A 14,544-nucleotide genomic window follows, 5' to 3' on the forward strand; every position below is an offset into this window, starting at 1 on the left:
AATCTGACCGTTTATATCACATACTATGCAATTTTAAAAGGGAAGTAAAATCTATAGGGTACTTTCCGTTGACCTAAAATCATGAAATTACGCAAGAAACGTCATACAGTGCATATAAAGGAAAAAAAATGAAAACTGTAAATATATACATTGTTTAATAACAAAAAATTGCTATAGCGAATTTACTATTGCAAATTTATTATTTGAGGTTGGTTTAAAAACAGTGTCTAGGCGTCGACCTGAAGCTAAGTTCGTCAAGTTTACCTTACATACTTACCTACAAGTTTGTACAGAACCCTTGATGCGCAAGTCCAACTCGCACTTGTCCGGATTTCTTGATATCCGTTACTTCGTATCACGTAAATACCTCAGTGAGATCAGCAAGTTTTGTACTAACCGCTCGGCTTTCTAATTAATACTATCAACTACATCTTATTTCCTGTGTTCATTACAGATCTACGACCAGTTACCTATTCCGGAGTTTTTGTACACTGTTCCGTCTCTGTTTACTTTGGAGATAAAGGCTTCAAACATAAACATAGCATTGCTGGTGGTAGGATATATATTATATCCGCCCGGATAGCGACTGTACACAAGGCGTTAAAACCCGCCATAGTAGCCGTAGGTGTGTCGCGTTCCAGGATTCCAACAGGCCGGCATAATTATGTCGACTGCCTAGGGGTAATCATCTTTCGTCAGTTAACATTTTGATGTACCCTACTCCACTTACCATCAGGTGAAGTGGGGTCACTGTGGTGTGCTCGTATGAAAATTAAAAATAAAACTTATGCACTTTCGATGCAGCGGTAGACAAACACCCACATTTCGCCTATTATAAGCTGGTATTATTGTCCGATTACTTCTATTTTAACCGTCACGCGAACTCAGCAACTCGGCATAAACATTGTGATTGGACGTAAACTACTTAAATCCAATCAGCATCGTGTACCGATTCGATACGAGAGCTGCAAAATTATGTCATCAAACGCTTCGGTTAACGGCGCGTGTTTTGATGTTGACGCTTAGGTTGTTTAAAACTGCTAGAAAAATGGCAAGAACGAATGACGCGATTTGAGGGTTCCATATATTTTTGGGCTTTATTCTTTGTTGAATTGTGCCACTGCCAGTGACGTGAAAATATTTATAATAATGTGAAGTATTGTGTGGAAATTTCAACGTTTTGTACAATATAATGATTTCTTATTATACGAATGTTATGACATCGAAATGAATCTAATTTTCGGATTTTATCACGGACTTTTATACTTTAATTTTCTCCTGAGATTCGGAAGGGTGCAACTACATGTTCACGGGGCGGACCAGTCCTGGATTTGTAAATATGCCCTAAAGGCCGCGGCCTATGTGCGGCAGCCTCTTAGAGGCGGCAAATTTCAGAGGACGCTCACTCGATTTAATTAATCATTCTTTTATTTGACTTTAGTGCCTTCCATTATACAAACAAATGGAAAATTATTAAGTATTTTAAACCTATATACATACATACGTAAATCTACGTACACGGGAGCTGTGTAAACAAAGTGGTCTACACTCATAAAAAATATAAATCCAGCACTGTGGCGGACTGAGGTGTTGGTAAAAAAAATCCATGTTAAAATATCTACGTACATTTTACAACTATATAAACGTACCATAGACTAAAGATCGATATTAAATTGACAGTCATACATCCGTTGCAAAGGTGGTGTCGCAAGAGCCGATATAATTACAAGTAGTATTTATCCGAACGTGCGAAACAGTTATTAGCTCCTTAGGCGAGGCATTAGCGACGATTTTCTCTAAGTCCACGTTTCCGCAGTGACGACCGGCTAATTTCCTTAAAGAGAAAATGCCAGCGAAACTAATAAACGTACTGTAGAAAATTGTTGGTTACCATAACAAGTTCATGTTGGAAAAGATGTTTGACTGTTAGAAACCGCTGAATGGTTTTGGATAGAATTTAGTTCTCAAATAGACGATGTACGGCCATTTGCCATCGTAGCCAGTGTAACTACTGGACTTAATAAAACAAAACATCTCATATCTGTCTGTCTTTTTAGGTAATTCTGTTATCTTTTTTCTAATTTTTCTAATTTAATCACCCTAATGTACAATAGAATGAGAAAACAAAATGAACAATTATATAATTATAATAGTCAGTCTCCACTCAATGATCTTCGCGATACAGGCCTTGAGCCTAGTGCAAAGATCGCTGGTAATGACTCAATAATGGTACAACTAGTTTTATTTTACTTTAGATATACCACCTAAGTAATTATTGTACTTTGCTGGGAAATAAACTTATTATTATTATTATTATATTGTAGAATGGCGAGCGCAGTGGAATACCAAACAATACTTTGTAATTCAAAGAACTTGGATGGTGTTTTTGTTTATGGGTGGTCGTATCGCTTACCATCAGGCCTACAGCAAACTCGTCTCGTCATTCAAAGCAATAAAAAAAACATTATTTTGTTATGCATTTTACAACTATCATTTCAGTGTCTTCATCGTGAAAGCGTTACAAGGTAGTTACTTTCGCGTTTATAATTATATGGATATTTGAATTAAATGGTATATTAATTATTTAATCAGCACTTTAATTCAATACGAATTAAGAACACCTTAATGCTGTAATCTGGCCATTAATACGAAATGAATTAAGTAACATTTAACTAACAGAAGTGGAACCTTTCGAAGTTACCTAATTATTATGTCGATCATATATCTTACTAATGTAATATTTAAATACTGGGGCATTTAGTTCCTATATTGATAAATGAGAAAGTTTGTATAACTCTCAGTTGGGAGTCACACAGAAATCGGTAAACGTATGTCTTTGTTTAGTATGTAGATCAATGTATGGGACAAAATAATTGTGACTGGGTTTCTCCATCTTGAAAATTACTCAGTCGCAGCTCGGAGTCAGGATGTTGTTGGTGTGATACCTCCGTGCTTAAGAAAGCACGTAAAGCCGTTGGTCCTGCGCCTGATCTCTCTGGCCATGTCGGATCGTCGTCTCACCGGACTATGAGATTGAAGGAACAGAGAGTGCTTGTGTATTGTGCACACACTTGTGCACTATAATATCTCCTGCGTGGCTGATCTCCGTTGAGATTGACCAACGTGGCCGAAATTCGCTTAGGAAAGAATCACTGTATATCTAACTACATTTTACAAGCATATAAATGAACTGCTCTAAACAGCAAAGAAAACAAATGTATTTTTTATCTTTTCTGTGTATCACTGCAGTTTATACCTTAAACTGATTTTGAAAAGAGCAACAGCAGAGTTACTTTCCCGTTCTTCTCTGGTGAGAATTGCTTTCCAAACATGCTACATCTGGGGATGTTAACTGGATGCCTTTTTACAATTTCGCTGGTGGTAGGATATATTTTATATCCGCCCGGGTACCGACCACCGTACATAGTGTTAAAACCCGTCGTAGTGGCCCACGTAAGTGTGTTCCAGGTCAGCCTGTGTATACCCGGTTCCAACAGGCTGGCAAAATTGTGACGACTGTCGAGGGGTAATCAACGATGAGGCAAGTTGAGCACTAGTCTTTGGGAATCGCCAACATTCCTATAAATAGTATAAACAGAACTTTGTGATACAAAGGAACAAATGTAATTACACTCATATGATGCCTAGTAGTTACACTGGTATATCCTTTAAAGTTTAAAGCATATAAACTTTAAGAATGTAAAATGCTTAATTTCTAGCAAAGTATCGTCTTTAATTTGTAATAGTAGTAAACTAATTGAGAAGGACCTCCTTTTTCTAGTTATTAAAATATATAAAAACGATATATGGCTCCTCAAAGTATAACAAAATTGAAGGTTTCTTTTTCGCGTATGGTCTGGCTGAACTAATTTAAATGCAATACTAATTATAAATCAAATAAAACTCGGGTAAAGATATTATAGTGCCTAAAATATTCTAGAAGAACAGCCACACAGCTACATAATTAATGAAAAACGAAGTCTTATTCATAAATTCAGTAGGCCAATAGACTTTAAGGCATAATTTTCTCATTTATATACTAATTAATTTACACCCCGGTGTCGCAAGCATGAAGATATGAGAAACAAGTCGTTTGAAAGGCAACCTTGGGTGCCGGCCGGGCGGCTTGATGTGAATTTTATCATACTTGTGACTACAGAATTTATTTCTCGTTTTTATACACTTCACTATAAAAGCAAGTCTATTGTCAGGTGGTAAGCAAAATATAAATAATAATAATATCAGCCCTGTATTATATACTGTCACACTGTTGGGCCTCCTCTACTACTGAGAGGGATTAGGCCTTAGTCCACCACGCTGGCCTAGTGCGGATTGGTAGACTTCACACACTCTCGAAAATTCCTATAGAGAATTTCTCAGGTATGCAGGTTTCCTCACGATGTTTTCCTTCACCGTTGGAGCAAGCGATAATTCACAAATAATACACACATAATTTTTTAGAAAAGTCAGAGGTATGCCCTTGGGATTTGAACCTGCGGACATTCGTCTCGGCAGTCCGTTCCACAACCAACCAGGCTATCGCCGCTTGCAAGCAACATATACTGTAGCAATATTGTTTTGCAGTGACGAAAGGTCCATATAATGCGAATCCTGTTGTCTTCCCTTGATGTAGATTTTATGTAGAATCTAATTACCATAAGAACGATTTGTAGACCATATTCGTTCATATTAGTACCTATCAGTCTTACTTATAAACTAGTTTTTGCGTTAGGTGGTTAAGAATTGCTTAAATAGTAGTCAAAAACATCACCGGTTCCTAGTTTGAACCTTATTAAGAGGCAAGATGGCGGGTTTTGACTTACAGCTGATAGAGTAAATTCGTCTTTTAACTAAGCATAGTTTTGCGTATTTTTTATGAGTAAGACTGTATACATTGAGTTCTCTTTCGGAAAATTTCAACGTTCGTCATTGCTGTTTTGACTAATTTGCCCTAGATTAGATACCAAAGAATTAATATCAGATATGTATAAAGCTGAAGAGTTTGTGATTGTTTGAACGCGCTTATCTCGGGAACTCCAAAACCGAACCTTTTTTTTTCACTAATAGGAAGCTAAAAGGTAGGAGTACTACCTTTTTCAAGGAATATTTGTTCCAGAAAAACATTACGCAGGCAAAAGCTATGTCACATAAAAGGTAGTATGTAAACTAAATACTTACCTTTTCAAAGTACAAACTTATTTGATAGTGCGCTGTCTCCATTTTTTAATATGAAGTAAAGCGATCAAAACATTAAAAATACTTAACACTAACAAACTTTACAATTACGGCACTGCGCTATAACTTTCTAAATTTCGTTTTTACGCAGTTTCACTACGATCCGTTGCAAACATTGGACATGCAACCGAAAATCCGGTACAGACTAACATCTCAACACAAACTGGTTGTGTAAATGTCAATTGTGATTGACGCGAGGTCGCGCTAATACTGATAGCGAATGTAGGAAGATATTGCCCTTTACTATGATTAAATACATAATAATTATATAGAATCATGCCTTTTCAAGGGTAGACAGAGGTGTAAGTCATTCACATTTCGCTAGGTATGTGAATACAGATGCCAAAGAGGCGAACCTATTGCTAAAATCGACCACAATTTCAGACTCAAGGTTAATTAGTAAACAGGAAATCTACCCGTTTTAGTGACCCGAGGATGGAACCCGAGAACCGCAAGACGGAAGCCGAATAGCAATACATATACGCCACCGAGGTAGTAGAGGCATTATGAAATTGTAATTAATAAGTTTCAATATTTTTATAATGGTCTCGATACCAAATATTGACAAAGAAAGTTGTATTATCCGAAGAATGTATCGGAAAACCCGATGAGGTCATGCCAGCGAGGTCGCATTCGCATGCGGCCGACATTCTTCACTCGCTTGGAAGCTTAATCAACTTGCGTGTGCGCATATTGACTTTTGATAAGAGATACTTAAATCAGTAAGGCGGTTTGGGACCTTCGCACAAGTAGATACAAACTGAAAGTATTTTTAAAATATCAGTTTGTTTTCAGATATTATGGTTCATCTCTGCTTAAGTGGTGGCCGAAATCGTGAAACTGCTTTTAAACTTTAATTTAATCCTTCGTTATTTTCCTATCTATTAATCCTCAGTAATTTTTTTTTGTGTCCGTTATCTTTTTACTTTTTTGTGAAAAGAATTAGGCTAACACTCAAGTAACTTAATTTATTTCCATAAGTGATAACTTGTTACTGGCTTTAGAGACCCAAATTGTTGCTATTCTTAATATAAGTAGGTATATAGCTGTAAGTTTTCTTTGCTGTAAATAAATAAAAAGCCAAAGATTTCCGATCATGAATGAGGACATATGTTTTCCCTGGAGGGCCATGGACTAGAAAAGTAAGACTATAGAATCTATGGCATAGACTGGCTAAAAACAAAAAAAACAAACACACATCACGCCTTAATATCCTTGAATGGCTAGACAGAGGTGTGATAAGAACACTCACTTTTCGCCATGCGTGTTCCATCCCATGATGTGATAAGAAAGGTGAGCCTATCGCCATATCTGACACAAATTCTAGACTGACATATGTTTTTATACATCTATTGTCCGTATATACAGGAACAATTCACGAGTCACTTGACTTAAATTGACCCTTGGTCCCGTGGTAAATTCAATTAGGCCAAAGCTAAGTGTCAATTGAACTAAAATTTTATATTTTGTTTCGTATTTTTCGATTTCCAGTGCTTATCGCATGCAACCATGATGTCATTTAAAACATGTTTTGAACGAGGGACATTGCGATGGAAGTCGTATGACTGCAAATGCGTTGGTTCTCGTGATGTATACGAACAATTGTGATACCAGATAAATACGTTATATCGTGAATGCTTTGTCTGTCTTCGGGAAATGTATACACTGAGAAGAGACAGAAGGATTTAGTTTAGTCTAGTATCTAATATATTTACAGAATTATTTAACCAAGCGTAACGATTAGGTAAAAGTTAATCGTAGCTTTATGGATATAAACATTGGTTTCCTATGTTTATGCGAATGTTAGACATCGAAATGAAACTATTTTCCGGTTTTTAGGGCGTTTTTTTATGTTATATTTTTCTCCCGTTTCGATATAAATACTACTGTTTAGTGACACCAGCTTGAATTTTGAAATACAAAGCATTTCATGACTCTGCAAGGATCGACCAGTAAGATTGGATAAGAATACAATTAAAACTTGGACCTTAGGATACAATGGGGCACGGGGAAGTAAACTCAATATTGTAAATGTGTCCTGCAGTTTTAAACAAATCACATAGACTTATTGAGTAAAGTTATCACTATTTAATACCGTATGCCATGCCAAACTATGATAGCCTAGTTGGGAGTGGAACGGACTGCCGAGACGAATGTCCGCAGGTTCAAGATCTAAGGGCATACACCTCTGACTCTTTTAAAATAATGTGTGTATTCCTTGTGAATTGTCGCTTGCTTTAACGGTGAAGGAAAACATTGTGAGGAAACCTAGATACGTAAGAAGTTCTCTATAGGAATTTTGAGGGTGTGTGAAGTCTACCAATCCGCAGTAAGCCAGCGTGGTGGACTAAGGCCTAATCCCTCACAGTAGTAGAGGAGGTCCGTGCTCAACAGTGGGACAGTATATAATACACGGCTGATATTATATTTTTATTATAATAGCGTAAGTCATTTATAAAAATATAGTGGACTATTTTTTTATTACTTTAGGTTTTTTTTTGCCATTTTGCTCGAACACAATGAACGTCCTAACAAAATTTCACAGTATTTTGGTAAGGTATGACATCGGGTTGAAGGTCTACGACCCCGCACAAGAAGCGACCCGCTATCTGACCGCAAAAAACTGTTGAATCATGCACATGCTAATTTTGAAAGAGATCGCGCCCAGATTTTTATTTTAGAATCAATTCGCACATTAGGGCAATGCAAATCTAGATTTAGTGAAAGTTTTTTTTATTGCTTTGAATGTCGAGACGAGCTTGCCGTTCGCCTGATGGTAAGCGATACGACCGCCCATAAACAGAAGAAACATAAGGTAAATAAACATACCATTACAATAACTGGTGATTATAATTCGTAAGCCCCTGTGAATATGCAAGCATATGCAAGTGTCAAGGCGTTCTTTATTGAATTAAGTTTGAAGGTGAGACAGCTAGTGTGCCGCTTGCAATAAAACCTAGCGTTATAGTCATTGTGTTCATAAACTGAATATTGGTATGCTATTAAGTTATTAATGCTAAATTATTTATGCTAGTCATATCGTTGTCTCTCTCATGCTAGCCTTGTAAATACTGATGACGTCACAGTTCAGGTGTGGTATCTCTTTTTTGTTGACATTTATCATCTTCGATTTTTTTTAAAAGTAGAAAATAAAAATATTGGTTTCTTTTTTCACACATTTCAGAAAAAAAATTGTACATAATACGAAACAAAGTTTATACGGTCCAAAATTCTTTATCCATTTATAATATCTTTTTCAATTTCGTAAAAGGTAAGTAATGTTTTCTACGAAAATACTTATTTAGATTCCTTGCAAGTTCTAACTAAGCGGTAATCGGATACAAAAAAAAAACATTCCCAAGCTTGTAAATGCGAGGAATCTGCAGGTGGCGCGCCCTACCGGATGTGTCCGCACCTGTAGTGCCTAGCCGAGACTCGAACCCGTTCACAAGGTCATGTTTACTTTCACTTTGGGATATAGTTTTTCTATAATGTAATTAATAAAGGACTATATCTTCTTGTTAAATATTATATACCTTTCGCTTACATTATTTGACCTCGGAGCAGCGCTTGGGAAGTATTGTAATGAAAGTATGACCTTAAGGTCTGTTCCAGTGATGGAAAATCTTTATTGGTTAACAACCAATAATTTATGAAAAACAATTGTGTGTTTGTGAAATGCCAATAACGGCCAAGTGCCAAGTGCATGCAACCGCAACCTTCGCAGGATTCAGCTCTTGGGTAGAGCCTCTCACCATCCAAGGAATTAGACCTTGGTAAAATCATACGAGGCATCTAATATAGCAGGCAAGCTTTAAACATCATTTATCCGATATCGGGCTACCCGTCCGCCACCTAAAGCGAAACTTAGGGAGGTCGGAGGTCGTCTCTCCGACGTCTGCTGCGAATGCCAATAACAGCTTTAGCTAATTGTCGCCCTTTTTAATAATTTGTTTCTTCTAAACTCAATTATTTTTTGCGTGCCCGAATTATTTTTTCATATGCTATTAATTTATAACATTGTAAAATGCGTATAAAAATACTTACTGTTTTAAACGATATTGTTTCGTCTGTGGTAATAGTGAATTGAAGTGGTCTCGGTGGGAGTATGCTTGCAATAGGGGACCGTCCTGTGTTTGATTTTGTACATTTTTCTATATGTAATGGTTAATAATACGAAAAAGAAACCCTCCTGTGAAAATACATTAAAATTGGTTAAAAAATGAGCCAGTTATTCATATTTCAAATATTACTATGTGCCAAAGTGGGCGCGAAGTGGGGATATCGCTTCATCCCTTTCTTTCGCACGCGTCGTAATGGCCGATGACGTCACAAGTGGGTATTGCGCCTCTTTTCTGTTTCTTGTTAGTTACCCCTTCTACCGAAATTGAAAGACTTATAACTTGTTGATTTTTTACCAGATTTAAATAATTCTTTCTGTGTTATAATTTATATAACGTAAATATTTGATAATAATAAAGAACAAAAATGAGTCCGGTCCCCTATTCGCTAGTGTGAAAAGAGCTTTATTTTATTAGACCACAGATAACATAATTCGGCCTAAGACATGGCTTGTAATTTTACTATAACAGTAGCATAATTTGTATTTACATTCAAAAAAATATGAATGTCAATTTAACGTTAAATTATCCCATTCGTTTAGTGATCGAAAGTGGTAAGCGATTTTAAAATTGCATTAGACAAAAAACAGGTTTTTGGGTAGCCTACAAAATATTTATTTTCTAGGTTTCTCGTCTTTTCTAATTTAAGCATAAATTTGCGTGTAAAAGCGCATATTTTAAATATTTATGATATTAAATTTCATAAAAAGTCTATAGATACTATATCTGTTTGATACAGTTGATTTTTCTTTGGCAGTGTTCGTAGATATTTATTAAAACTGAGTTAAAACCAAAAGAAAATACTTTAATATGACCACAGTCGCAAGTAAAAATTACCTGTTGGTATTTATAGAAAAAAAAATCGCATAGATAAGTAATTGACATACATGAATTTAAACAGAAAATTGAAGTTGAAATAAAATAAATACGAATTTTATCTAGGCTATTTACTTATATTATTATTTTGAATTCCCCCGATACCATGCAGTCTTTGAAACGTCAGGGGAAAATAATCATATAACATAACCATGATAAAATCCAAAAAATAGTTTTATTTCAATATCTTACATTCGCGTAAACATAAAACATTATACAAAATTGAAGATTACGATGAGGTAATTAGAGTATTCAAATTACATTAACATTCTTTGTGGGCATTAAAACGCGATGATTACTGACGCTTAGTCATCGAACACAAGCTTGCTAAAATACCACGACAATAAAAATGCGGGCCTTTTATAACCTTTTCAGAGGTTTTTTTTCCACTGACAAACCGCTTTGATTTTCGGCAAATTTTATCTGGGAAGATATAATATATGCAGGCCGGCACGATGTGACATTTATCTTGGACTATTGCATTTGGAATCAAGCGTAGGAGGCAGAAGATCACTTTCGCTAATTTCTTTTCTGGATTTGGTCTATCAGTTAGCCAAATTACATCCAAATTGGTACGTACGTGGTAACAATTTATTCGCTCTAACAAACATCAAAATATTGCTACAAGTGACCACGAAGGCTGCAAAGTCTTCGAAACGTCGGGAGAAAACTAAAACATTAAAACCGCGATTTATTCCGAAAAATAGTTTAATTTTAATGAGTAACATTTGCCTAAACATAAGAAATCTTTACACAAATTGTGCATATTAGTAAGATTATCAAGTTTTTATGTCCGGTAGACACATCACTCGTTCAAAGTTCGTGTGACGTCACAGCGTTTTTACACCTTGACGTAACCGACGTCCATTTAGCGTACGGACTGATTATGATTCCAAACACATATTGCATGCACGCAGTAATTGTGAATGTAATGTATGGACATGTTTTAACATAATTACAGGTGTGTATGTTAATTCTTTATCGCTTGCAGACGAGCAAATGGGTCATCACTCAATTGTGATGCGTTCCAGAACTTAAAGGGAAGAAATAACAATTATTTTGGAGTGTTTGGGCCGCCGAAAACCTCACAATGCGAGACGCAATAGCTTTCTTTCACTTCATATTTGATTGCTGTGGGTAATTCTTGCTGTAGAGAGAGATGTGATATATATATTTCTTTTTTATTTATCCTCGCTTTTTAAAGGAAAAGGCAAAGGCTCTCAGCAATGCAGCCTAGTCTAACGTATTTTTCCACGTCATTTTTTTTTATTAATATTCAAAGGCTGGGGCCATATCTGTTGTCTACATACTTTATCTATCTATCTATACTTATAATAAATCTATAGAGAGGTCAATTCTGTACATTAAATATATTTCCAAAATAACTATCAGGGGGTGATTAGGGATCGATACTGATGCCAAAAATGCAATTAGTAAAATTTTTGTGTCTGTCTGTCTGTCTGTCTGTCTGTATAACCGTTATAGAAACAAAAACTACTCGACGGATTTTAACGAAACTTGGTACAATTATTTGTCATACTCCTGTGCTGGTTAAAGTATACTTTTCATCACGCTACAATTAATAGGAGCAGAGCAGTGAAGGGAAATGTTGGGAAAACAGGAGAAGTTACTCCATTTTTTAAGCTTCCGTCGCGTGTGCAACCTTAATGGTTAAAGCTACACAGAAATCATGTATGACGGAAATGTTCTCCTTAAAATTATGTAAAAATATCCCACGACAGCATATGTCTATCTTTTATGGTTGACTCACAATAACACGTGTAACTCCCGATAGCTTAGCAGTTCGAAGCTTTCTCATTATATTTGTCTACTCTTACGTTTATAACACTCTCAGTCATCCCTAATTAAAAAGTTAACATTATTAAATATTCCATAAAAAGAATCATAGAAATCGGTATAGAAACACCAAAGTTATACATGAAATACGCTAATAATAAGCCATCATGCGTGAATACTGAATCATGCTATAAGGATTATTTTTGTATATATATAAGGTCGCGAACGCACAGGCAGGCGGCTTGCTTGGCACCTAGAGGCTAGCGAATCACCGAGCGAGTAGCTTCGTAAAACGAACATTCTCGAACGTTCGCGACCGGCTCCATTTTAAAAGTCCGAAATCCACGCGGGCGAAGCTGCGAGCGGAAGCTAGTTATGTAATAAGATCTTATCCAAGGAGGATATGACACCTCCGTTGAACCTTTTTAGACTAACAACCAAACAACTTATTATTATGTTGTGTAAAACTTATATGAAAATTAAAAAATTACCACCTTTAACTATATTATATCGAATCTTATTTACCTTAGTTCTTTGGCCATATTCCAATGACCTTTGCCAAGAACTACAACTGATATAAGGCAGAAGTTCGTGCATAGCTTGTTAATTAACTACCACTTGTAGGTGTTTCGCCTTTCTTGAGGTCAGGGAGTAAATTCTCGTGGGTGAATGTGGTGCTGTGTCTACTTCTTTTGCCAGACATATAAGCATAGAAGATGCGATGCTTGGCATTTTTTGACAGGAAATCATAGAGCCCTCGCTAATACGCCGCCAAAGCGGGGTTTTGGATTGTATGACGGTGTAGGTTGTAATAGTGCTCGGGCAACATTCGCTCGATGAGCTCAACACTGGGTAAGACCGGTGACCACAATATATCCATCCATTTGCCCCTGAGCAGTGTGACCATATGTGGCAGGATCCTGCCCTTTTGGCAAGTTTAGGCCTTAATTTACTCCCTGGCATTTGGTTGAAGTTTTAGAAATCTGGCACTATGGCAATTAGTTGCCAGATGTTTTTCAGCCTATAAAGGACATTTGGTATTTATGCAAAATTTATCGGCAGAATCTAACCCGCGACCGTTCACTTCAAAACAGATAGCTGCACTATGGAGCTCGTCGCAGGTGTACAAGCGAGAACAATAAAATTACTGATTTCTCCACCTTGCCTGTACTATTCAACTGATCTACCTGAGCTTCCTTTGTAAGGGTGAATAAGCGGACAATGCTTTTATTTCAAAGAAATAGAGTATGTTTTAGTCGTGAAGAATTTGGTTTCAAATGTAAAATTACTTGTTTATTATTATGAGCCTTGTATACTGTCCCACTGCTGGGTATGGGCCACTAAGATATGTACGTAATTACGCTGGCCAAATGCAAGTTTAATAAAAAAAATCCCGTAAAATACAATGTGATCATGAGAATTTAGATAAGTATCCGTACTCTGAAATCGAACCTGCGACTTCCTTCATACCACTCAGATTAGTCACTCGCAAAGTTATCGGAAGTAACTTATAAATGTTGCAATGAATAAATGACTTGAATACCTACTCACTTCGCAAGTTTTATATACCGTGTTACATTCCATTTTGTTTGCAACACTGCAAAATATCTCGGATCACACAAAAAATAAGGAAAACATGTCGATAAATAACACTAATATTTGCGCATGAATACTTTTACTTAAAAACACCACGTCGACTAAAGGATAAACGATTAAGGACACTTACCGGATAATAGTTGAAGCCAGCCGCAGATGTGGAACACCGTCGTCGACTGGCAAAAGAACAGTAGCATGGCACAGATTGTAAACAGGGCCAGAGCGACCGCTGCACCCACTAACACCGTGGCGATTTTGAAAACGAACCCGTTTATCGAAAGGAAATCGTCCAGCCGCCCTTTACAGTCCTCTAACTCATCCGCCCTGCATATCTGCCACAAACCAAACTTCCTTGGATATTCCGTCTCCAAATCCCCAATCCATTCTGGAGTCACAAAGGCAACAACGCTTATAATCGCGTAGCATATCGTAAATATCGCCCAAAGCACGCCTATAGCTTTCGAATTACGAACGTAGTTGGTCGCGTAAAGGTGCGATGAATCGACGTACTCGATTTTGGAACCCATTTTTTATCTTTATTATATTTTACACTTCACTATAAACACTTTTGTCAGCACATTGTTCGTCAGATGCAGTTTGAGAGCCCGTTTGGTATCATTTCACAGTTTTCTTGATTGCAAACAGTTCGAGGACGCGGGAGACACGACGCGGAACGAAGGAAACTAAAACACAACACTCAAGCAGCAGTCAAGACAACCTCTCGCCGCGCGCCATTCCGACACGACTAGGTGGGGATAAGTAATCAAGTTGCAAGTTTGACCTATTGCCTTTAAATTCTTACTTTATTTTACGTTTACTTTTATAGTCTTGTGTTTTTGAATTGAAATAACAAAGTGTGTCATGGCGCAATGAAGCAATACAGATAAAATAAATGACTTGGTGTAAAAGTAACAAAAAA

At 36.7% G+C, this 14,544-nt stretch overlaps 1 protein-coding gene across 1 annotated transcript in view; it reads right to left on the minus strand.

The window, feature by feature from the left end:
• Positions 1 to 14,498, minus strand: part of LOC115448821 (LHFPL tetraspan subfamily member 3 protein) — a 32,747-nt gene extending 18,249 nt beyond the window's left edge. Inside the window, exon 1 of the mRNA XM_030176398.2 lies at positions 13,756 to 14,498. Within this exon, the coding sequence (XP_030032258.2) occupies positions 13,756 to 14,152 (397 nt within the window). The 5' untranslated portion in view covers positions 14,153 to 14,498. The remainder of the gene's footprint in view (positions 1 to 13,755) is intronic.
• Between the last annotated feature and the right edge of the window lie 46 nt (positions 14,499 to 14,544).

This window comes from Manduca sexta, chromosome 5 (assembly GCF_014839805.1).
Source record: "Manduca sexta isolate Smith_Timp_Sample1 chromosome 5, JHU_Msex_v1.0, whole genome shotgun sequence".
Classification (NCBI taxonomy): domain Eukaryota; kingdom Metazoa; phylum Arthropoda; class Insecta; order Lepidoptera; family Sphingidae; genus Manduca; species Manduca sexta.